Genomic DNA, 24,639 nt, shown 5'->3' on the forward strand with positions numbered 1-24,639 from the left:
TCGGCAGATATCCAAATTTATGATATCAGTATCGGACATAAAAAAGTGGTATCGTGCCATCTCTAGTTTTTACATACAAAAGATATCCCTGTCTGTCAGTCGCATATATGGATATCATATTGTCACTAGCCCTGCTCATGCAGGTAGCCCCATTTGCCTCATTGGAACCCTTGACATGTACTATAAGTACACTTACAGAAACCCACAGCACCTTCTTGACTTTTAAACACGAGGGACCGCCAGCTGGAAGGGGGTGTTGGGTGTCAGTGGCCCAGTTGTGTCATAGAAGACCAGACCTGGACAGAGGACGATGCGTGAGCTTATATGGCGGCACTGTCACACACAAACTTTTACAAGAGCCTGGGTTATGCACGCGTCACCAACCAGGATGTTAATCCACACCACCGACACGCACTACTCTGTTTAATGTTTGAGACAAAACCATACAAGAAGTGAAGGTCTGACCCTATTAAATTCCAAAAAGTAAAGTTTGCATCTGTCTGTGTGTTAGAGAGAGCACCACAGGATGGGTTTGTGGACCATAAAAGGACCACACACACGTTCATTTTGACATTTGCTTATCTTCTGCTTGGGCATGCCTCACGCAGCGAGGGTCATTCAAACACAACGCACACATATAATGCACAGAAGTGAAACAGACTGACAGCTCTGGAAAGTGTCCTGAAGTTTCTCTTTGTGTGTCTGTTTTGTCTGAAACTGTGTTTATGCTTGCAGGAATTCCAGAAGTTGCTCCAACTCCAGTGTACCAACCTCAGTACAGCATAGGTAGGTCTGATGTATGGCAGTCCTGGAGAAATGCTTTGCATCAATGTGATGAAGCTCCTTGAATTATTTTTTTAAGCAGACAATCATTCATAGACAAAAATGGAGAAGAAGGCAAGTCTGGAAAATTGTATCCTGAAAGACAGTTTTATACAGAAAGTAACTTTATAACTTTTTATAACTTTAAACCTTTAAACTAATCTATTAACTAAACTTCTGGTACTTAAATATATTAAACCAATATCTAATTTTTCTACTGTAAAATTTTCTGCCTGCTGTAACCTGCCTTAATAACTTATGATATCCGAATGCCTCATGCAGGAAATTGTGTAACTGACAACAAGATTTGATTGAGTAATAACAATAAAGTTTTTCCCTTTTCTATCCTCTCCCCCGCTGATGTCACCGCAGCATTTAGATTTATGGCTTTTTTGTGCGATCATATATCAGATCTCCTCTGAAGGCGTGCCACATATTTTTTAACAGATCAGTCCTTGAATTGAAACTGCTCTGGGAGCTGCTGCTCACTCTCTCCACGGAGTGGCTAACCACTCCCTCCTAGCGGCGGCTCGAAGAATGTCCCACCTGCTGCAGTTGGGATCATCTGTTAGTCAAAGGATACTGTGATGACAAATAGAAGCAGCCATATTGTAATTAGGGGAAAAGACATGTGCTGATATGCTTGCTATGAAATGATATCCACCCTCATTTGACGATTCTCTCTCCCTCTCCCCCCTCTGCTTGTCTCTCATGTAGCGGAGGAGTGCGTTTCATACTGCCAGCCTTCTCAGGTTAAAGTCAAGATGAACTTGGAGACCTATTGTCGAAAGAACTATGGTTAGTGGCCATTTTTCTGTTTTAACCACTATATATTTTTATTATATTATTAAATATAATTTAACAATTATAGTGTTTCCTGCTATCCATATTTGATATGAGCATCCACAGTGTATGTATGACAGAAAATAGAAAAGTATAACCAGTCTTTAAATTATTTATTCAAATGAATCAAATCTAAATTGTAACAAATATTTAAATTGTGGACCAAAAGAATCTATCAAAAATACTTTTTTTTTTTTACTATGTTGTGCCTGTGTTTGTTAGTGCTGAAGGTGCAGGTGAAAGGTATGGAGCGCTCAGGTCCCTGGTGGCAGTTTTCCATCTTGGTGCAAGTCGTCTTCCGCACTGGGTCCCACGCCCGCATTCGCAGGGGCTCTCAGTCCCTTTGGGTCCCTGACCGCGACCTTGGCTGCGGCTGCCCCGCCCTCCAGGTGGGTCGGACAGTCCTTCTGATCGGAGCAGATGAAGGAGAGCAGCCCTGGGTGCCAGAGGAGAAGCGCCTGGTGGCAGATCGCTCTACTCTAGCCCTCCAGTGGCAGGAACACTGGAGCCCCAAACTCAGGGCTTTCCGGGGGCAGGACAAGAGGGGCCGCTGTCCACCAAAACAGGCAAACAACCACCAGCACTACAGGGAAAACCCAAAACCTCAGTCTGGTTATGTCCCCCCTCACTTGCTGACTGAGAAAGATGTCGAGCCTCACGCTGCAAACACACACAAGACTGAAAGCACAGAAGTGCCGCACATGTTCAAAGTTAAATCCACTGAGGCGACACTACCCTCTTCTTCTTCACCCAATCCAGTGTGTTCTACTCAAAACCCTTCATGAAAACTTTAACAGTGAGAAGATTTAAAGACTCAAATTCTATTATATTGAAATTCTCAAAAAACAGAAGAACTACAAGGAGTAAAATGTACATTATTCCATTTTTTTGTCAGTGGACTTGACAATCAGGTGAGAAGAAAGCTCAAAGAAACCCTTCAACACCGAAACACATACCCACCTTTAGGTTTATGTACATTCTTAAGAGGTTAATTATTGCATAATGAGTTTTGCAGCAACATAAAGTGGTATCACTCAGTGATGATGAATCTGTGAGACTAAAATGGTGAAATGTAAAATGAAAGTATCATTATTTTAATATTTCTACTAAGGAAAATTCTGAAAATTAAAGTCTGACTGAACTTTGAAAAATGTCAATTAGCATTTTGTCTTGAAAATCTATATTTAGATCATATTTATTTATTGAATTGTTTAGCTAAAGTGAAAATATTACAATAAATGACATCATAAAAGTATTTACAATAGTAATTAACATAATGACAAATGGTTTAGTTAATGTGCAAAAATGTGATTGATTTTTTTTTTTACTAGTAAATATTTTATTGTAAATTGCCCATTATACCATTTTAGACTTTATTTTTAATTCACATGTAAATTTGGGAAAAGCAAATACTGAAAAGTAATCTCTGAAGCAATTTCACTAAATTAAAATAACCGAACAAAGTTGAAAGTCATGTAGCTCACATGGATAATTACAACAGAATGTGTCTGTTATGTAAAACCATGCTGGAGACTGCAAATTTGCATTTATTATAAATAACTAATATTTACTATTACATCGATGCTGTAGTTTTACAGTTTAAATCCAAAACTTTCAAAACTAAACAGATTAATTAATACATTATTTATTTATTTTGCTGAACTACTTACATTTGTTCCCCTTTAATCAACTTGAAATATTTGCAGAATATGTATATCCCACGTAAAAGTATAATTTCAGTGTATTTATTTTTGTTATTTCTGTCTGATATGGACATCAGTTAAAATAGCCTTCATAACGTGTTGCTCAGATTGTGTTTTTTTTACCTTCATGTAAGAAAAACAAAGCTGTGACACCACGAGTGCATTGGGCAGCCGGGTTAGCACAGACAAGATATTATTATATTATTAAATTCCATTTTTAAATTTGACAAATATCTTTACTCTTGCTTGTCTAAAATAATGAAATTAAAAAACTGAAAACTGAAATTTTTCATTTAGGCTAATTCAATTTAGACAAAGAAAACTCATTGATTTTTAAATTAAAACATTTAAATAAGAACACTTTATTATGTATGTACATATAGTACATTTCAATTCTAAAAATGTAAAAAAAAAATTGCTTTAATTTTCTTTTTGAGTTTCTTTCTTTCTTTTCGCATGCATTTCAGTAGTGGGAGACGAAAAACCTCACTGCACTCACACCTTTAATTCAAACTGTACAATGTTTGATGAAAAGAGACTTTATCTACAATCTGTTCCCTCACTGGACAGCTGACACAAAGACCAAACTAACTTAACCTCATTTTCTAGGAATCCTCAGATACACCATAAGGAGCCCAGATACGGATCTAAAAAACATCGGTCCAACCTGTCGTCATGACTTCTGTTTCCATTTGGGAGATATCGCGTCATAGCCCAGGGGAAATGGGGGGTGGTTGGAGGTTATGAAGACAGATGGAAGAGTTCCTATTTGTTGAGCAGCCACCTTGTTTTGGTGGGACCTGTGTCAGCGATTGGCTGTGCAGCTGTGGTGAAGGCTATGATTGAAAATAAAGAGAGAAAAATAGACTCGCTGACTGATGACCTCGCAGCGGGACTGAACATACAGTACACCGAGACTGTTTTGGGGCCTCTTTTCCTTTTCTTATGAGGTCCAAACATCCGTGCAACCAGCTGGCAGCTTACCATGCTAATTATGCTTCCAAACAAGCTGCTCAGATGTCTTTATACAGTAACCCAACATGCAGCATGTTTTCTGTACACTGTCTTTAATCATTTACCAGAAAAAAAACATAGACTTAGTTTTATACTTATTCAAATACAAACTCTTTTTTAACCACTTAGGGTGACCTTTGTAAGAAATCAGTCAGATTTAAGTGCACATTCACAATTCTGTACTTGTGAAGACCTTAAATATCTCATTTTGACGGATCTATATTCATCACACATATTCTTCAACACCTTAAACTCAGTAAATGGAATGACAACAATACTATAAATATTACATGAAAACAGCCAAAAATGTCAGAAATACAAAAAGAGAAAATTTTAATAAAGTTTAATGTAATCATCTTTGGCATTTTTACTGGCCTATAGTTTTTTCAAAAAAACAACTGTAGTCATTTCATAATGTGTGTTGATTCAGACCATTCATCTAAGTGTCTTTGACTAATACTTTGATGCTAGCTGGTGATAAAAAAGCTCTCAAACAATACATATAAATGTTAATTACACAATATGTGTGGATATGTGTACTGTGTGTACTATGTAAAGTGTTTCAGATATAAACCGTAAAGAGATGTAATGTATGGACCATCTTTTTAGCATCTTTCAGCTCACTGTTTTGTTTTTAAGGCGTTCAATATACTGTTTTGGTTCACTTTCACTGCTCTAATTAGCACGCTTTCAACAGCAGGCAGCTGTTTTCAGTTTAAAAAAATTCAAAACACAGCTGTACACTACCAGGAAAACAGCAGACAGAAAAACTTTGGCAATTAACTGGCAAACACAGTGGATCATTTAGTAGCTAAAAACAGATATTGTCCTCAGGAGTTGGTGGAGACCAAAATATAGCTACAAGTAGAGTGATTATCAGGTGGATGCAAACATACTGCAAGTAATTTCTTGGTATTCTGTGTTTTTCAAAATCCAGTGAAAGTGATAAATAACTCATGTCAGGTTTGTGTTTCCAGCTTGCAAACAACAACAAATTGTAGCAAAAACCATCCAATGTCACGTTTTCATTTTGGCAGCTAAAAACAAGAAAAGGAGTTTCTGCACCCTGAAACACCAAACAACCCAAAACGAGAAGGGCACGGCTGTAAAAGTTAACAGTGCGTAACACACAAATTATGTGTGTGTGTCAGAGGAAAAAAGTGCAAGTCAACACATGCACAATCATGTCTCGGTGTGTGTGCGTGTGTGTGTGAAGCACCTGCTGCGTTGCTGCAGGAAGCACCTGTCAGCAGTCGTCTCCGCGGTGCAGCCCCTGTCGACATGAGGGTTTGATCCCAAAACTCTCCAAACACACACACTTACACCGACACTAACAGACAACTTAAGCCAGTGGCTCGCTCTGCAGCAGGGGCTTCGCATAGTCTGCGGCTTTGCTCCAGTTAAACTGACAACATGTTCTTTTCTGAAGCGCTGTGGATGGGGGTAGGCTCCCTGTTTTGGTGGCATGTGGGAAAAAAGGAGATCAGATTCTTCTTCTGCAGAACGGGAAGCAGCAGTGTGTGTGTTTGTGAGCGTGTGGTATTATGTTTACAGCCTGCCGAGGGCACGTTTTACGAGAGGTGATTCCTCCTGTGTTGCAGCCAGAGCCAAAGTTCAACTAGACTTCTTGCAAACACACCAATTTGCTTTGTCCTCAAACACATACACACACATTTAACACTATTCTCATCCCGTCTACACACACACTCCAAATTGTTGCCTCGCACCCAAGAGCTTAAGTCCAAGTTCAGAAAGTCACACTGTTTTCAGGATGCACACACACAAAGACACGGAGGCTTCTGTTAACCTGAGAGGCAGAGGGTCAATCCCTGTGATCCTGCAGCCTACATGCCTTCCATACAGACATGCCGCCGACACCGCAACCCGACTCCCGGCCAGATTAGGACTAATCAAGCATGGCACAGCTCAGGGCAGCAACGGCATGACACACACATGTAGACAAACACATGGATATACTGTACTACAAACATGTGCCAACCCTTCCTCTTTAAAATTTCTGATCAAGTATTTGCCAAAAATATAACCACAGAGAGAAAAATTATTTCTTGCATCAAGTATCATTATTAACAGTGCATGCAACATTTTATAATGTGGATTTTGCTCCTTGTTTCGGTTTCAGTCTGTTAAATTTTTGATAGTTCAGGTTTTATAGGGTTAATGCTTTCCTACAGAACATAAAATGTCTGAAAATACACAAATTCCACACCAGTGAGAGTCTATCCCTCAGAAAACGCGGCTGCTGAATTGAAAGGTCTAATTTAATGTCCAGGTTTGTCTTCCTTCACTTATTTTTGGCACCATGTAACCAATGTGCATGACACTCTTCCAGAAGTGAATAGGAAACACCCGCAAACAAAGAATGAGCAGCTGCTTCGTACTCTGACGCTTTTATATACTCTCCAGATTCACTTCTGTAACTCAACAAGTTGTTGTTGATATGACTCTTGTTCATTTCTGACATCTGAGGAACTGAAGATCCAGTGGATTACTTTTATTTTTGACATCCTAACAACAGCAGAAAATTCTTAGTGATTGCATGACGGGCAGCTGATGCTACCAGTAGCAGGCCGGAGCAACACTGCATGGAGAAAAGTCTCGAAAATCGAGTCCCATTGCAACAGTCAAGCACCTATCTATGCTGTCTGCCTTTACAAACATTCGAGAAAGAATGAGCCATTTGAATATGAGCAACAAGTCAGTTTGTGAAATTCTTCCTTAGTACACATTTCATGATCAGCCATGAGTGGTTTGATTGCAAAGTGAAAGTGTTTAGGAACCACAGCAACTCAACCATGAAGTTGTAGAGCAGGGTCACCGGGTGACTGGGTGGCTGGAGCTCCAAACCTCATCTGTCCTTAACATCAGCACAAAAAGTGTGCACCGGGAGTCATGGTTTCCATGGCTGAGCAGGTCCTGTTGGTGTAATGTGCACTTTTTTTCCACACAATATTTGTGTAAACTGTAGTGTGCACAATCAGAGTCTTTGATACGAGTTTGAAACCAAATAAAAAAAAATATGACTGTCTTCATGTTGTGTTTTTCTTTTTTTTTCTTTTTTGCAACTGGCATTTTTGAAAGGATTTTCTCTCTAAAGGAGAGGGGCTTACAAGACTAATAGTCTATTTAAAGCAACCTGGATGTACACCAAGATTTTACAGGTTCTTCTTTTGCCTGTCAACCACGTCTCCACTTATTTTAATGAAATTCAGATTGGTTTTCCAACAAGCGTTGTGTTACATAGTAACTTCTGCAGGATTTTCTCTTTGTTCCTGCTCTGGGTTAGATCCTGCTTTAACTCTATCCAGCTGAACTCTGAGGTTGTTATCCTTTATGTCTTAAACAGCCTTGACTGTGCTCTTACAGGTCAGGTACTTAATTAATGCCTCATCAATCAGAGCAGGCTGGTCTTTGGAGAATGGCTGCATTAAAGCAAACCAGAAGATTTTCGAGTGCTGCAACAACTTATAGTGTAAAAAAAATTATGTATTTCTTGCACTATTAAAGCGCATAAAGCTATTCTGGTAGATCCCAAAATGACATTTTAAACCTTTAAATGTATTTAAGAGAAGTGAACTCATAGGTTTAATATGCAGAGCATACATGCTCGTCTGTATAATGTTTTTGCATGAGACCGTGAGGACCGGCCGTCACGTGGCTACAGCTTGACTTTTCCCATTAAAGTTTTCCCACCAGTCGCAGGTGTGGACCGGTCGTCTGGTCCCTGTTTGGCCACAAATGTCTGGGATGTGTCAGGCCGTCCTCAGCTCTGCTCCCTTTGTAGTCTGCAATGGGAGGCTCGTTTTGTCTTTGTAGTCATTAAGCAGAACCTTATTTTGGCAGCCACCGTGTTAGAGGGGACAGGTGATTTATAGCGGAGGGAGCAACAGGGTGATCCCTGCCATTCGTTTCTTTTTTTGGGAGGGATGGGGGCTCATTCTGGATGTTTTTATGGCGTCTAAACACACTCTACAGTCTATTAGTACCCTGTGCGCAGGACTCGGAGTCCAGGATTAGCGATCAAAAGACTGATGGCGGGGGCACTGGGGTAAAAGGTTGGAGGTAACATTAGCCCGGCCTGCCCAGGTGGCGTGGCTGGAAAGAGACTCCCATATGTGGTGTAGATGGGTCAAACGTGGGCTGTGTGTGTGGGTGGAGGCTTCCAGCATGCTGTATGTGGAGCCTGTGTGTGCATGACTTTTATGGAGCATACTGAACTCCGTCTAGTTGGATCTGAACCATAACTGATTAGATTTCAGGCTCAGAGTGGTGACCGCTGACCTTCTTACAAATGAAATGTGGTTGATTTTTCCGCAGCCACATCTCACCTTCACAGCACTTGGTGTGCCACTGCAATCTACTTCACTTACTCTGAAAAAACCTACTTAAAATCACCCTTTTTGCTAAAGTTCCTGTGAGCAGCTTTGAGTAAAAATGAGGAAAAAGACAGAAATTTAAAAATTGGGTTTTAATTTTGCCTGGGCAGTCATCCTTAGAATTAAAAAAATAAGGGAATTAAATAACATTGAATAGATTTCAGTTTTGATTCCTTAAGATGACTTTTTACTGAAAACTAAATAGACTTTGTTGGTATGCTGTATACCTAACAGGTCATGAATGTACTGAACTGACACGAAAAGTCATCATTATCTGAATCTACTGTTGAAAGTACTGGTTTACTTTGCTTCCTACTTTATATTATGTAAGTTTAATATAATGTGTGATGTAGGTATAGAACTATTTTAGCTTTGGCCAGTTAAATGCTTGACGTGTCTTTTACGACCTGCTGTTCGGGACATATCTAACAACAAATTTTGCAAATTTTAAATGTAGCAAAAAACACACAAGAGTTCATTTTTTAAAATTCAATAAATAGGTTTATTCTTACTGGTAATCTTACAGCAGTCTCTCACAGTGTGGTTTCTAACCATTTATATGTCTTGCTGGCCATGACACAGCTGGTGGTCTCATATGTGGGTGGCCTCATCCTCAGTGTCTGAGTCATGTGGCAGAGAGAGCTGGGCTTCAGGGAGGTTGTTGCACTGCAGGTAGCTGAAAACGACTTGGACCTGAACACACACACACACACACACATGCACACACACACACATCAGGTCCATGGTGAAAGAAACACACGTTTCTAAGTTATCACACACCTCAGAGCTTTGAAATGTATTTCAGTTCAAAATTTTGCACAATTTCTGGAAACTGAAAACTGATGATGTCATTATGTCATACTTTTTTGGAGTTTCAGTCATTGATCGAGTCACGAGGTGTAACTGAATAGTCTGAGCAGCCATAAAAAAAGAGCTGCTTGAATTCCCTACATACCAAGGAAAGGTAAAGTTTCCTTTACTACCTCCTTTAGCACAGGATGCATTGGCTGGACCATAAAGTATGGTCCAGCCAGCCTTCATAGCAAATCAGTCAAAAAACCCAAAATGTCCCAAAAATTATCAGAAAAATTAACGAAGTGGGTCAGATCTTATAAATGTTAAACAGAAGTATGTTTCCATGTTCACACTATAGCTTTTTAGTATGTTTTTATTTTTTAACAACAGTTTTTTAAACCCAGAGGTGAAATATGAACAATAATGAAGATGCTGCCTCTTCAGATCAAGCTTCTAGCTCATGGGCAGGCAACTCCAGGCCTCGAGTGGCGGTGTCCTGCAGGTTTTAGATCTGTCCTTGATCCATCACAGCTGATTTAAATGGCTAAATGACCTCCTCAGCATTTCTTGAAGTTCTCCAGAGGCCTGGTAATGAACTAATCATTTGATTCAGGTGTGTTGACCCACGGTGAGCTCTAAAGCCTGCAGGACACCGGCCCTCGAGGCCTGGAGTTGCCTACCCCTGTTCTAGCTTATATCAAAATTTCTTTAAGGTTTGCTGTAATTGAATTTGTATTAATTAAGTCTACTGCTCTATTGCCAGCATTAAGAATATTTGTTAATTCATCTTTACATCAGGTTAGCTGGTGTAGGCTTGAGCCCCCAACCTCTGTCTCTGAAACAGACAAATAGAGACAGACAATCATTCTCATCTATGTCTAGTTTCAGATCATTGGGTAAGCCAACATGCATGTGTTTGGTGTGTGGGAGGACGTCGGAGTACCCATAGAGGGCCAACATACACACTCCACACAGAAGGACCCCAGCTGGTTGGTGCATTCAAACCTAGGATCTTCTTCCTATGAGATCAGCGTGCCAACAAGTTTGGTTGAAGTAAGGGGGAAATTTTGCAGACTGCTTTCTGGACATTGTAGTTTCAACACGGTAAAACAGCTGGCATCATACTGTTCTTCATCACACATTTCATTGACCTAACAACTTTTTCCATTGACACCAAGGAAAAGGAGGTAGGGAGTCGAGTTTGGACGATATGATCTTATGCCTGTTTTCATGCAAATCTCAACTTGTCATTACATTTTCTCTTATCAAGTTTCCCACTCAGCTGACCTGTAGTTTATATACTCCCAGCTCACAGTTGTGATTTCCTGATTTCTTTTCAAACCATGCCTTTTTGGTAAGTAATGCTCGCTCTTTACTCTGACATTTACTTTCACCTTTCATTTGTTTTTACTAATTATTTCACTTTGGCATTAATTAATCATTAGAAAAAATAAAATAAATAAATACAGCAAATTTGCAGACATTGTGTTAAACACGGCTAATTCCAGACATCAGTCTTTTTCTCAGGTATCCACTCACCTGTACCACCACCTCCTGAGAGATATCCACAGTGGGCCCATGGTGTCCCTGCCCAGCCACTGGGGGGCGTAGGAGACTCGGCCCAAACACAGTGGCAAGGTTTAGTAGAGACATCTTGTTAATGTGTTGCCTCTCTGAGATTCTGGAAGGAAAAAAAAAAGATTGAAAACATTAAAAAGTTTTAGGCACAGACTGAAAATATCAGCTGATTTGTAAAGATAAAAAATAAAGTTTATATTTCTTACTTCCCGGTGTAAGGTGTTCTAGTTAACTGACCATTACGGCATTTTGTGCAGTTTGTTTAATGAGCTAAGTGTATTTTTTTTTCATATTCCTACATATTTTTAAAAGTAAGCATTTTTCAGTTTTAACTAGCAGAGAGAGCAAAATTCACTCAAATAATTATCCTGAAGGTTAAACCAATATAACCATGTCATGGGTGAAGCTGTGGATTCATACCGTTGGAGGTGATACAGCAGGTAGAGGAAGGTGTGGCGGTTGGCATCAGGACAAGACTGCAGCAGGGACAACATGGAGACCAGCCGTGGGTTTTGTTCTTGGATGTCTACATGAAAATCAGCCAGGATGCAGTTAACTGAGTAGTGTCTGTGAGACTCACAGGGCATCATTTAAAGGTGCTGTTCATGTCAATAAAGCTTAGGGAAATAGGGTTATTGTTCACTTCTGCAGAAGGAATTTCAGGGTTTATATACAAACCCCTTTTCCCCTGTATGTAAAATAGAGTTTATATAAAAGATGGACGCTCCCCATTAGTTTGTATGGTGCCACAGTGAAATCTCCAAAGCATTTTGACTGTTGCCATATTGTGCTTTGAAAGCAGATGTGGTGAGCGAGGGGTGGTTCTGACAATTAAAGCACGTTACACAGCACAAGCAAAGCTTGCGAAAAAATTCACCGCAGATGTCATTTCCTAATCATTTTTTTCTGATTTCAATTTAAAACATGCAGAAGACAAAAGAATAATGTGAAATATTAATAACAATGCTAAATAATGTGGCAGCAGAAGCTACTGATCTCAATGCTCTTTTCTTTACCTTAACAATGTCTTGAAGATGCACCAAAATGCACACCATAGATACTTCACCTTGTGTGTTATCCTCTTGTTTTACTCAAATTCAATTACATTTTATATATTTACCATTAAATCAAAACAAGCTCAAGGTAGCACTTTATATTGTAAGGTAAAGACTCTGAAATAATAGACAAAAAACCCCAACAGTCAGACAACACTATGAGCAAGCACTTGAACAGTGGGAAGGGAAAACTCCCTTTTAACAGGAAGAAACATGTAGCAGTGCCAGGCTCAGGGTGGGGTAGCCATCTACTGTGACCAGTTGGGGGGTGAGGGGAGAGAGATAGGTCAAAAGACACTTATGGTGGGTAATAAGGACGCACTGAAGCACCTTTCCTCTGTGTTCACACAGGAACCCTCTCAAATGAGTAATCAACCACAACCACAATGTAAAACAGGCCCACCCTGAAGTGTACCCTGCTTTCTCCTCTTTTCTCGCTCTATTGACAACCATCACATGCAAATGTGCATCATTCAGTAACACTTGAAACTAGTGCTGAAAAACATATCAGTTCACTGTGGTCATAGATCAACAGTTGTTTTGCCATCGGCCTTTATGCAGCCCGATCTCTCTTGCTTGTCATTAAAAAGAAAGCACATCTAAGGTATTTCTGAACTGGCTTCAGTTTTCAGGCTGTGAAAACTCACAGGAAGCAGAATATCTATTTTGATAGATGATTCATCTATAATTGTTTTAGCCTCTTTTTTTCATTCCTTTACAAGCAGTAAAAAGCTTCTAGATGATGAATTTGCACTGAAGAGATACCAGTTCTAACAACAAACTATGCAAGTAGTTTAAAGGTTTAGAGTGAAGTATGCATACAGTATGCATTTGCTTTGTCATGTACAGTGGGGCAAAAAAGTATTTAGTCAGCCACCGATTGTGCAAGTTCCCCCACTTAAAATGATGACAGAGGTCAGTAATTTGCACCAGAGGTACACTTCAACTGTGAGAGACAGAATGTGAAAAAAAAATCCATGAATTCACATGGTAGGATTTGTAAAGAATTTATTCGTAAATTAGGGTGGAAAATAAGTATTTGGTCACCTCAAACAAGGAAAATCTCTGGCTCTCACAGACCTGTAACGTCTTCTGTAAGAAGCTTTTCTGTCCCCCACTCGTTACCTGTATGAATGGCACCTGTTTGAACTCATCATCTGTATAAAAGACACCTGTCCACAGCCTCAAACAGTCAGACTCCAAACTCCGCCATGGCCAAGACCAAAGAGCTTTCGAAGGACACCAGGAAAAGTATTGTAGACCTGCACCAGACTGGGAAGAGTGAATCTACAATAGGCAAGCAGCTTGGTGTGAAAAAATCAACTGTGGGAGCAATCATCAGAAAATGGAAGACATACAAGACCACTGATAATCTCCCTCGATCTGGGGCTCCACGCAAGATCTCATCCCGTGGGGTCAAAATGATCATGAGAACGGTGAGCAAAGATCCCAGAACCACACGGGGGGACCTGGTGAATGACCTGCAGAGAGCTGGGACCAAAGTAACAAAGGTCACCATCAGTAACACACTACAACGGCAGGGAATCAAATCCCGCAGTGCCAGACGTGTTCCGCTGCTGAAGCCAGTGCATGTCCAGGCCCGTCTGAAGTTTGCCAGAGAGCACATGGATGATACAGCAGAGGATTGGGAGAATGTCATGTGGTCAGATGAAACCAAAGTAGAACCTTTTGGTATAAACTCAACTTGTCGTGTTTGGAGGAAGAAGAATACTGAGTTGCATCCCAAGAACACCATACCTACTGTGAAGCATGGGGGTGGAAACATCATGCTATGGGGCTGTTTTTCTGCCAAGGGGACAGGACGACTGATCCGTGTTAAGGACAGAATGAATGGGGCCATGTATCGTGAGATTTTGAGCCAAAACCTCCTTCCATCAGTGAGAACTTTGAAGATGAAACGAGGCTGGGTCTTCCAACATGACAATGACCCAAAACACACCGCCCGGGCAACAAAGGAGTGGCTCCGTAAGAAGCATTTGAAAGTCCCGGAGTGGCCTAGCCAGTCTCCAGACCTCAACCCCATAGAAAATCTGTGGCGGGAGTTGAAAGTCCGTGTTGCTCGGCGACAGCCCCAAAACATCACTGCTCTCGAGAAGATCTGCATGGAGGAATGGGCCAAAATACCAGCTACTGTGTGTGCAAACCTGGTAAAGACCTATAGTAAACGTTTGACCTCTGTTATTGCCAACAAAGGTTATGTTACAAAGTATTGAGTTGTATTTTTGTTATTGACCAAATACTTATTTTCCACCCTGATTTACGAATAAATTCTTTACAAATCCTACCATGTGGATTCATGGATTTTTTTTCACATTCTGTCTTTCACAGTTGAAGTGTACCTCTGGTGCAAATTACTGACCTCTGTGCAAGTTCCCCCACCTAAAATGATGACAATCGGTGGCTGACTAAATACTTTTTTGCCCCACTGTACTGGGGATGTGTTGTCTTACCTAGACTTCTTGTCAGACTCTGAAAAAGCTCAGTGGGTATCAGGGGTTCAGGCAGCTCTCTGAAGTAAAGTTTGAGAACACCAGACACAGCGTTCACTTCTGCGCTTCTCAGCTTCGTCACCGCTTCACGGAGATCTGATCAGAAAAGGGACAGATAATGATAATTATCTTTATTACAGGTATCTTCTTTTAACCTTCACTTCCTTCCTCACAGGCACAAGAACATGTATGGGTATGCGCTGCATTGCAGATGTAGATCATCAGGTAAAAGATTTTGAGTCAGTTTTTGTTTTTCTTACGATAAACAAGACAAACAGACCATAATATACGTTTGCCTGCATATTAAGTGTTCATCCTCCAAGACTGCCGTTCATTGATTAATCTGTCTGATATTGAATGTGTGCATACGTTTTTAAAGCAATCAGGTGTTTTTAGCTAAACAGACATTTTAGTCGCTAGCAACAATGACAGTGTTCACTTTTCAGTCAGTTCTTTCCTAGACAAAAGAAACATGTGGGTTTAAAGTCAGCTATCTTTGGCACAGTGCAGCACTAGCAAGAGATAAATGTTTCTGAGATGTTGCACCTAAACTCAAGAGTCAAGGTCAAATGTCACCACTAGTGTTTCTCTTGGAAGAAAGTTACGATTTCAAGGAAATTAATTTGAATTATTTTGGTGATAGTTGAGTTTTTAAAAATTCTTGGTCTGCAACCAATGAACTGATGCCTCTTTGAGCCTTCAGTTTAGCATTTTAATTATATCTTTTTAAGTTATACTGCATGTTTAGTGCTCAAACATTATTGCTAAATACAAACATACAGCACTGTGCAAAAGTCTGGAATCACTTTTCATTTTGTTAAGTAGGCCTAAAAAACTATTCACAGCAACAACAACAACTGTCCTTAATAAATAGGAAAAAGGTGTATCTAAGACCCAGGACCTGAGAACCCTTAAGTTTATCAATCTGCTGTTCACTGAAACCTCATCCGAACAGTGTGGCTTTAAAAAAGGAAGGGAATTCTTAAGGAAGAGAAATAAGGAGAAAAGAATGAGGTATTTCAATTTCATTTTTAAGCATCCCAAATATAGTTCAGTTAAAGTGTTCCTGGATAGAAACACACAATGAAACACCATCAGTCATGGTCTGGCCTCCCCAGAGCCCAGACCTCAATATTGAAGTATCATCTAAATCCAGCCAACATTCATGGAAGAGCTTTGAATGTCCTTAAAGAAACCTGGAGAACTTTTCCTGAAGACTTCTTACAGAAATGACAAGCAAACTGCCCAAGAGAGCTCAGACTGTGTTGAAGTATAAAGTTGAAATTTTGACTTAACCTTATTAGAACTGCATAAATGCTGTTTTTCCCTTATATACTGTACTCCCATGTATGTTTACACATGTTTCAATAACGTGCTGCAGTTTTCCTAACAAAACTTGTAAAAACTTGTTACCATGCTGATATGAGGCACTATTTGGCGGGAAGATAAAACCCAGGATCAAGGAAGTTCAAAGACAAACATGCATGTTATTTCCCTTGACTGCAGTTCCTGATTCTCACTGACTTTTGCTATTAACAAAAGGACTGTCCTGAATAATGTTTAGGAAAGAGGATGAGGAAGCTGAAAATGTCTGGGTCATGTTCAGTGTTGGTCAAGTTACTTGAAAAAAGTAATCAGTAACTACTTACTGATTACTTCCCCAAAAAAGTAATCCCGTTACTTTACTGATTACTTATTTTCAAAAGTAATTAATTATTTAGTTACTTAGTTACTTTTTAAAAACATGATTTACAACCTGAATAGGTGATAAAGCGATAGATCTTTCAGCCCAATTCTACTTTTTCTACATAATCCATCATACAAAATGTAATCAAATGGAAAAGTCTCTTTTTTTTAACTTGTTTTATTAGTTTTAATCTTTTAACTTTATGCATCAAGCAAAAATTTAATTATATGCAACATTCTCTGACTTAAAGAAATTAGTTTAACATTTAAACCTATTTTCTGCACATTCCAGCACATGAAATAAAATATTTTTTCTGTTTACACTCAGTCTTTCAAATAGATGCCAGTAAAACACAGCAGAAAATAAATAAAGTCAAAGACTCAGCGGTCCTGTTGCTCTATTTTCACCTGTAAAGCAGGAGTGGGGCAGGCGGAGGTGTGCTCTGGTGCAGGTGTGCAGCGGTCAGTTGAAAAATCCGCGAGTTTCTCTGTGAATTTCCCATTACGTCGTTGCGCACTCGGAGCTTGTTTGGGGGGGGGGGGGGGGGGTTCGGTGTAAAAGAAGTTTTCTTCCCACGCACGATGGACGCTAATGTTTTTGTCACTTTTTATGGAATCAAACTCAAAGTAAGGTCAGTGCTTCCACGCTTTAAACGCTGCACGCTCATACTCTCTCCCACAATCGATATATTATCCATTGTTGATCTGCACACAGCTGTTGTCACGAATGTCGCACTCGCTTACGTCACTGTCATGAGACATTCTCGCAAAAAAATCACAGTTTTAGTAACGCAGTAACGCAGCGTTCCTACGGGAAAGTAACGGTAATCTAATTACCGTTTTTGCAATAGTAATCCCTTACTTTACTCGTTACTTGAAAAAAGTAATCAGATTATAGTAATGCGTTACAAGTAACACATTACTGCCCATCTCTGGTCATGTTAAAGAAGACCTGAGTGAAGAGCCTGATGACTGCAGCTCACTCCAATCTGCTCCTTGCATTGCAACAATTCTTTATCACTGCACTTTCCAACAAAAAGATCATTTTTCTGTGTTATGTTTTTCTTACTGTTGTTGAACGCAGCCTTGAGCGTGCTGATTTCACTGGTTGTTCCTGAAATCCTGTAGATTCCCACCTCGTCCATGCCTCTCCTCTCCACTTCCTCCACGCAGCATCGCACCACATGAGGAACCAGCACTCCCTCCTGTCTGACAGAGGATTGAGACTTTAAGCATTGTGTAAGTTATGTTGCATTTGATTGATAGGCTGTTTCATTTCATTTCAATCTCCACTCCCGCCACACTTCTGCTTCCCTTTAATCTACTTTCCCACAAATTAAACTGAAAACTAGCTCCACGAAAGGGCACACAGGGGAAATAAAACTCTGAACCAAGCTACAGCTTTCAGTTTCAAGGTGTCTAGACTGTTCGGGTAGGCCAAGAGGGAGCCAGCTGACACACTGACGTGATAGGCAGGAACTTACTTTGCCACGGTTTCAATGGGGACGCCAAAGATTGGCGGCTGTTGAACTGTGGAGCTGGGTGGTCCCAGTGGGTGGGGACAGTACTTGAGAGAGAGGGTGAGCTCCACCTGGCCCAGCTGTAGGGTCTGTTTTTTCCATCGCTTATTCAGAGTTTTAGAGTCCAACTGATGAACACAGAAAAAAGTAAAATTCAACTTGACATGGGGTTTTAAAATAAAGGAAATGGTAGGATCATTAGTTAGAAAAAAATCTGTCTGGTGAAATAATTACATTGGGCATTTTTACCCCTAACCTATATATCTGGATTGGCAAAAAAAAGGCACGTGCCAAATTAATGATAATAATAAGCTTCATTTATGCAATACCTTTCAAAAATAGTTGCACAAGATAAGACAGAAAATAAAACAATATGTCTGTCTCTATGTAGCCTGCCTCTTGCCTTGTGGTAGCTGGGATAGGTCCCTGCGTGCTATGTGTGCCAAAAGTCAAGTTTAGACAATGTCCTATGCCCTATTGGTTAACCTAGATTATGTTACCCTCCTACTGTTGTCTCAAGGACATCCTGGCCTACTCTTACTGATAACTGCCTGACATAGAAGCGCCATCAGGTAATGTAGCTCACCAGGCTTTCCAGGCTATAAAACTTTACTCTCTGTCTCTTAAATTCAGTGGCAATTTCAGATTTTGTGGGAGACCCAAGCAAAAATTCACAGAACATTCATTACTATGTTATAAATTATCTGACACCTAAAACAACCGTTCTATTAAAAAAACCCATTAACCCTTTTAACAGGAAGAAAGCTGTGGCAGGCTCAGGGAGGGCCAGCCATCCGCAGTGACCATGTGGGGTTAGGGTAAGAAGATGTCACAAAAAACAAATTATGTGATGCTCTATTATTCATGTGTCTCTCTCACAGTTATTTAATGTTATTTAAGCATTTAGTTATCTATGATTCATTTGATTGCTCCAAAAACAAAAAAAGCTTCCTCATTTTTCTTTTTTCTCTTCCTCTTTTCTCTTCTTCTTTTTCTCACTCACAGAGGGATAACTCCTTCTCATTTCCTGCTGAGTGGCTTTCATTGCTTACAATGGGAGTGAGTGGGGCCCATTTAGGGAGGGCAGGTCTCTCCTACTGTCATTGGAAACAATGGTGCACTACTGTTGCTGTAGTTTAAAATTTGTAGCTGATGCCCAGCCACTTGCCTGCATTTCCCTTCTGCTTTCACTCCACCTGTCATCACCCACTTTGATGTTTGTGTCTTAGGTATTTTATGTTTAAAATAATTTTATGTTTAAGATGTTTTATTTGAATAAACCTCTTGTAGGAACTGTTATCTCGTCCTCTACTTTGAGCCAGTTTGTGACAAATGGCCACGATGCCAAATAGTAAAAGTACTTCAGCTAATCATTCAGTTCAATTCATTTCAAGCCAGAGATTAATAATAACCAATGATTACATGCAAATGCATGCATTTAGAAAAGTACGAGCTAAGTTAGCCATCAACACTGACTCAAACTCCATTTTCACTAATTGGTATTAAATATCCTGGACAAGTCCTGTTACAACGTGAACCACAGTTTCTGTGGGCTCAAACCCAGAATAGACATTAATCATCTCTGCAAATTAAAGAGGAACTGCAACTGTTAAAACCCATTTTTAACATATTTTTTTCTTCAGTGTTGCTGGGAAAGATCTTGGATTATATGTTTAATATTATATTGAAAACCAGCTTACTGGTATTAATAAAGATAAAGCTGAAGTTCTTAGGCCTCTCCGTACCTTTACTGTATTTTTTCCCAGAACAGTATCATCCTGTCCATTTGACTGACTCACACATAACACCCTCAAGTTCTGTGCACCGTCCACCTGGAAAGACAGCTCCTGTTTAAAATGTAAAAAAAAGATGTTAACAATGAAAAAAGACTTTAACTTCCTTAAGCTGCATGTGGAGAATCTATGTCTTATTCTAAATCCTTCACTTCGGCCTACTAGTCGGATTTAGTGTTGATTTTACTGCCTCTGATAATGTTTAAAGCATGGTATTGTCACACCAGAAGTGCAGACTTTTGTAATCCCCTAAGCTCAAACCTGACATCATGTCGGATACTGGCTAGACATGAAGAAGAAATGAAGAATTGCTACCTTGAACTGGTTGACAAATCCCATCTACAAGATAGTAGGACTTTTCCTCAAATGCTCTGATGTCTCTTATTTTCTTTACTTTAACAAATTAACTCAATATTAAAGCCAAATGTAATATTTCATATTTCAAAAGGCTTGAGTCTAACCTGGTCCCAGTGAGGGTTTAGGCTGAGGACTGAAGAGTGTGTCTGGGTCTGCTGATCGTAAAACTTGAAGCCATCCACTTCCACACACACATACACACCTGAGTGAGAAAGAGAGCATCATTAATGACCACCAAACTATTTAGCTTAGACAGAAGATAGCCCAGTCTCTCATGATGCTTCAAAATTGCTAAGAAGCATACAAGCTGGCTGCTGTAGGCCAGCGGCAGAATCAATGGCCACACTCAAAGTCCCACATAGCGCCTCCTCGTTCAGTCCTGAGGAAAGAGACAGAGACAAATCTCACTGGATTTATTCACGCTGAATAAAAGCATAATGGTAATACAGGACACACACGAGGAAAGCTGTGGTAAAAGGTATTGTGGGTCTCATGTAAAGATCAAAGAGAGAACCTCACACAGTGTATTGCATTTCAGACACAGATGTGATTGTGTGGTGAGAAAAAAGTGAGTCTTAGATGTGTACCGGCGTTAGTGCTATGTAGAGGTGGCTGCTGGGTCATTCTCAATTTCACACACGAACTGGTCAACGTGAGCAAGTCTGGAGGGACAGTTTCTATGTCTGGCAAACATGACACAAAGCAAATAACAATCAGTTGACAGAAGAGTAACACATTAGTCTGAACCCCAGTGAGAGAAACTTGAAGCTCGGCTCAATTAAAGCTAAAAAAATAAAGCATATGAAAGGCAGGCTGCACCCCCCCCCCCCCCCCCCCCCCAAAAAAAAAAAACCAAAACCCTAAACTGCCATTCCTCATAATGACTACTTGAGGCTGACTCCAAAAGTGAGTCAGCTCCTAACTACTCCCATTTTAAAAGAATATAGCTATGGGATTTAAGTGATGTTAATTCGTACTAAGGGACCCATAGTGTACCAAGAAAATGCTACCACTACCAGCTTGAATTGTTAATTTAGCCATGCATTCATGTTGTTCTTGCCCAATTCTGATGTGATAATAAATGGATAATAAAATGCTGCCCGGTTTGATGAATCAGATGTTCATCAAACCAGGCAGCATTTTATTATCCAATCTTGGTGAGCATATGAGATTCAGTTTCCTTTAGCTGAAAGGAGCGGCACCTGGTGTGGTCTTCTGCTGCTATAACGTCCATGTTGTGCATTTAGAGATGCTCTTCTGCACACTCTGGTTTTGACAAGTGGTTATTTGAGTTACTGTTGCATTCTTGTTGGATCAAAGCACTTCAGCCATTCTCCTCTGACTTCTGAAATCAACTAGGGGACTTCCACTTACTGGATATTTTCTCTTTTTCATGCCATTCTCTATAAACCCTATAGATGGTTTTGTGGGAAAATCCAAGCAGATCAGCAGTTTTTGAAATACTCAGAGCAGCCCGTCTGATACAAACAACCGCACCACATTCGATGTCACATTTCTTCCTCATTCTGATGATCACTTTGAAATTCAGCAGGCGACCTTGACCAATGGCTACAAACTTAAATGCAAGGTAATGTCATGTGGTGTTCTGATGAGATATCCGATATGAGATACGAGTAAACACAGATTTTAACAGCTGTACTTAATAAAGTCATCAGTGAGTGTGTAGTAACGGTAATTAGCTGTTATCTGGCTCTGCGACGTACCCATACATAGCAACCAAGCTAGCTAGTATTATAACCAGCTTATAGTGGCCAGAAACAAGTAACAAGTTTTTTTTGCTCATATAAATGATGCAACACTGCCTCACATGACCTACAGAACATTTTCTAAGACCCTCAACTTCCTTAAACATAACATGTAGGCATTTTATGAAAAACCGCATGCTGTCCACGAGACATCTCACGTTCGCTTCTCTCCTAAGTCGACTCAACTCTTACACACAGCCTGCTAGCAGCACAACAGAAGATGGTATTTTAATAAGTAATTACAAATGTTAATAAATTAAACTAAATAATTACTTACGTTTAGTTCATTATTTAGCTACTAAACTAAAGTAAAATATGCTCCGGGGCGAGATTGACTTCAATCACTTTCATGACATACAGCTGGCCACAAATACTTAACAGTGCTTGAAAAGCTACAAATAGATTTGCAGAGTAGCCGTAATTACACTCCAGAGTGGTCAAAAGCTGTGTACTCACTAGCTGTGGTGAGTTTGAGTATGGCCTGCCTCCATTCTTCTAGTTCATAGAGAGAGGAGAAGAGGAGAGCGTGACTCTGTGATAAGACAAAAACAGGCCATTGTGTAATCTTAGTCTGTTGTTTAGGACTTAAGTGAACTACATTAGAATGTGTGTGTGCTCGTATACCTTGCCACTGGGGCTGTGCAGCTCCAGTCTGTAAGCAATCAAGTGTGTGAGCAACATCAGCTCCATTTGTTCCAGTTTCTTCTGGCTACGAGCTGCCAGGCTCCTGGATGTTTTCTTCATACAGAGAAATGCAGTGACATTTGTAATGTATGTTTTCTGAATTTAGGCTGTCATTTTCAGCACCTAAAAATACTTAAGTATCACCATTATCTCATTGTCTGGTCACTTTAAAAAGTTATTAAAATTGTTTGTTTCCTCTTTACTGTAAAACTAAAAGTTGTTAGTCCCTTGTTCTACTGTGCAGACTGATGAGTATGTTTAGGTACTAGAAAAAACAACCCCGTTGTTAAATGTAGGTTGCAGGCTGTATTATGAAGTGCTACCAGAAATGTTTACATTTAAGTCATCTGGTTACTCTCTCACTCTCTGTGTCATAAACACACACCGGATTTTGCCGGAGCTGCTGTAGTAGCTGCTGACGCAGGACGTACATCTTTGTTCGTATGTTGTGTAAGCGCACGTTGGTTTCTGGCGGCCGTTCCTTGTCTGCAACCCAACGAAGTCTTAGACCGGCGAGAGGCAGATACCAGCAGAATCTGTACTGGTCCTGCTTCCTAGGAGAAACACAGCATGAACAGGCGTCATGAGATTTTGTGAGTCTTTCCACACCTTTAAACAGTTTTAAGAGGGTTCCTTTTTAACTGTGAAAAGGCAGATGCACACTGCATGCTGCAGGTTGACCACATTCCCCACAAGCCTTAATGCGCTCTCGTGCTAAGCTCACCCTCTATTTGCATGTTTAAATCTTGTGCACAGCAGGAGGTCGGTGTAAAGGAAGAGGTGACGCAGGCTGCGTTCACTCTCACTCACATCCACCACAAAGCCATCACGCATTAGCTGGCGTCTCTGGGAGAGTACACACACACACAGACATGTTGTAAAATGGGTGCCTGTATACATTCAGCAGGGCATACGTCCTATATAACTTTTCTCCATATTCATTTGAAGGGATCGGGTTGGAGACTAAACTCACCATCCCACGACTTAACGTGACCTCCCGTTTACTTTGTGAACTCTCGTTGACACCAGACAGGAAGCTGCGAGACAATCTCAGAGCTTCCTGTAAGGCTGTGTAATCTCTATGCTCTGTTGGCGTCGTCTTCAGGAGATCCTACAAGATGACAGAGGTTGCCAAATCAGAAAAAACAAAACAAGAAAGAGCTCCTGCTCCAGGAAAAAAAATGTATGGACTCGTCATTAAAAATAATGCAATCAAACACCAGAGCGATTTAAAAAACACTAAGAGGAGGATGTTAATAAAATCGTCCAGGTCTTACCTGCAGCACTAATGTGGTCTTTGTAACTCTGTCCAAGGGCTTGTAAAGAAGAGCTAAAAACACAAACAGAGCTATCAGACCCTGGCAGACATGTATGTATTTTGTAAAAAAAAAAATCACATTTTATTGTAAGTACCTTCAAATGTGTACGTAGTCCGAGCTTTGTCTGTGCCGTTGTTAGACATCATGCTCTGAAAAAGCAGCAGAAGATGCAGTAGCAATGATGCAGTGTGACTCAGCTAAATGTTACTGTGATGGTGCAGGATCTTTAGTACCTCTGCTAGAGTTCGGAAGCGAGGGTCTGAGTGGGTGCACTTCCTAACCACTTCAACAGCTTTCACATAGTTTTCAATGAAGCCACCGTACAGACCAATCTGGCTCACCTGCAAAGGTAAAATACACTGGATGAAAAAGGTCCAAAGTCTAACCTCAGTGCACACACAGCTGTGTGACGCTTGATAAGTAGCCTGAATAAATCAGCAGCAGTTCAGGCTGTTTATCGCCATCTAAAATTGCCTGGTAGGTAAAAACTTTAACCCAATGTCTAAACTTGAGAAAATGAGATTTCTGTTAATGATGTCATCCTTCCTTTTTATCAGCCATATCTTCCCCACAAACAGAGTCACTGGAAAAAACCTGGGTCTTACATACAACAAACAAAAGCTCATTTCCATTCCAGTAAAATAATGACAGAAAACCTAAAACTGAAACAGCCAAATGGAATTCAGCCATCTGTCACACCGCGTCTCTCTGACTCATCACAATATGAGACTTCAAAAGTCATATTGCCTTCAGAAAATGATAAAAGTGTCTGGAAATGTATTGTAGCTTCACCACAATGT

At 40.2% G+C, this 24,639-nt stretch overlaps 2 protein-coding genes across 2 annotated transcripts in view; one reads left to right on the forward strand and one right to left on the reverse strand.

The window, feature by feature from the left end:
- Positions 1-7,428, forward strand: part of ntn5 (netrin 5) — a 23,446-nt gene extending 16,018 nt beyond the window's left edge. Inside the window, exons 5-7 of the mRNA XM_082526235.1 lie at positions 736-786; positions 1,540-1,620; positions 1,888-7,428. Coding sequence (XP_082382361.1) covers positions 736-786; positions 1,540-1,620; positions 1,888-2,450 — 695 coding nt within the window. The 3' untranslated portion in view covers positions 2,451-7,428. The remainder of the gene's footprint in view (positions 1-735; positions 787-1,539; positions 1,621-1,887) is intronic.
- A 1,832-nt stretch (positions 7,429-9,260) lies between these two features.
- Positions 9,261-24,639, reverse strand: part of LOC309701914 (active breakpoint cluster region-related protein) — a 21,685-nt gene continuing 6,306 nt past the window's right edge. The window contains exons 5-22 of the mRNA XM_082526234.1: positions 24,073-24,180; positions 23,934-23,988; positions 23,798-23,850; positions 23,494-23,631; positions 23,245-23,366; positions 22,906-23,074; positions 22,461-22,574; positions 22,293-22,368; positions 20,658-20,753; positions 20,375-20,449; positions 20,175-20,272; positions 19,666-19,767; positions 17,885-18,048; positions 17,470-17,609; positions 14,676-14,810; positions 11,570-11,675; positions 11,111-11,252; positions 9,261-9,469 (exon numbers count right to left, since the gene is read on the reverse strand). Of these exons, the coding sequence (XP_082382360.1) occupies positions 9,368-9,469; positions 11,111-11,252; positions 11,570-11,675; positions 14,676-14,810; positions 17,470-17,609; positions 17,885-18,048; positions 19,666-19,767; positions 20,175-20,272; positions 20,375-20,449; positions 20,658-20,753; positions 22,293-22,368; positions 22,461-22,574; positions 22,906-23,074; positions 23,245-23,366; positions 23,494-23,631; positions 23,798-23,850; positions 23,934-23,988; positions 24,073-24,180 (1,995 nt within the window). The 3' untranslated portion in view covers positions 9,261-9,367. The remainder of the gene's footprint in view (positions 9,470-11,110; positions 11,253-11,569; positions 11,676-14,675; positions 14,811-17,469; positions 17,610-17,884; positions 18,049-19,665; positions 19,768-20,174; positions 20,273-20,374; positions 20,450-20,657; positions 20,754-22,292; positions 22,369-22,460; positions 22,575-22,905; positions 23,075-23,244; positions 23,367-23,493; positions 23,632-23,797; positions 23,851-23,933; positions 23,989-24,072; positions 24,181-24,639) is intronic.

The sequence above is a fragment of the Aulonocara stuartgranti genome (genome assembly GCF_965226115.1).
Source record: "Aulonocara stuartgranti genome assembly, chromosome: 3".
Lineage (NCBI taxonomy): Eukaryota > Metazoa > Chordata > Actinopteri > Cichliformes > Cichlidae > Aulonocara > Aulonocara stuartgranti.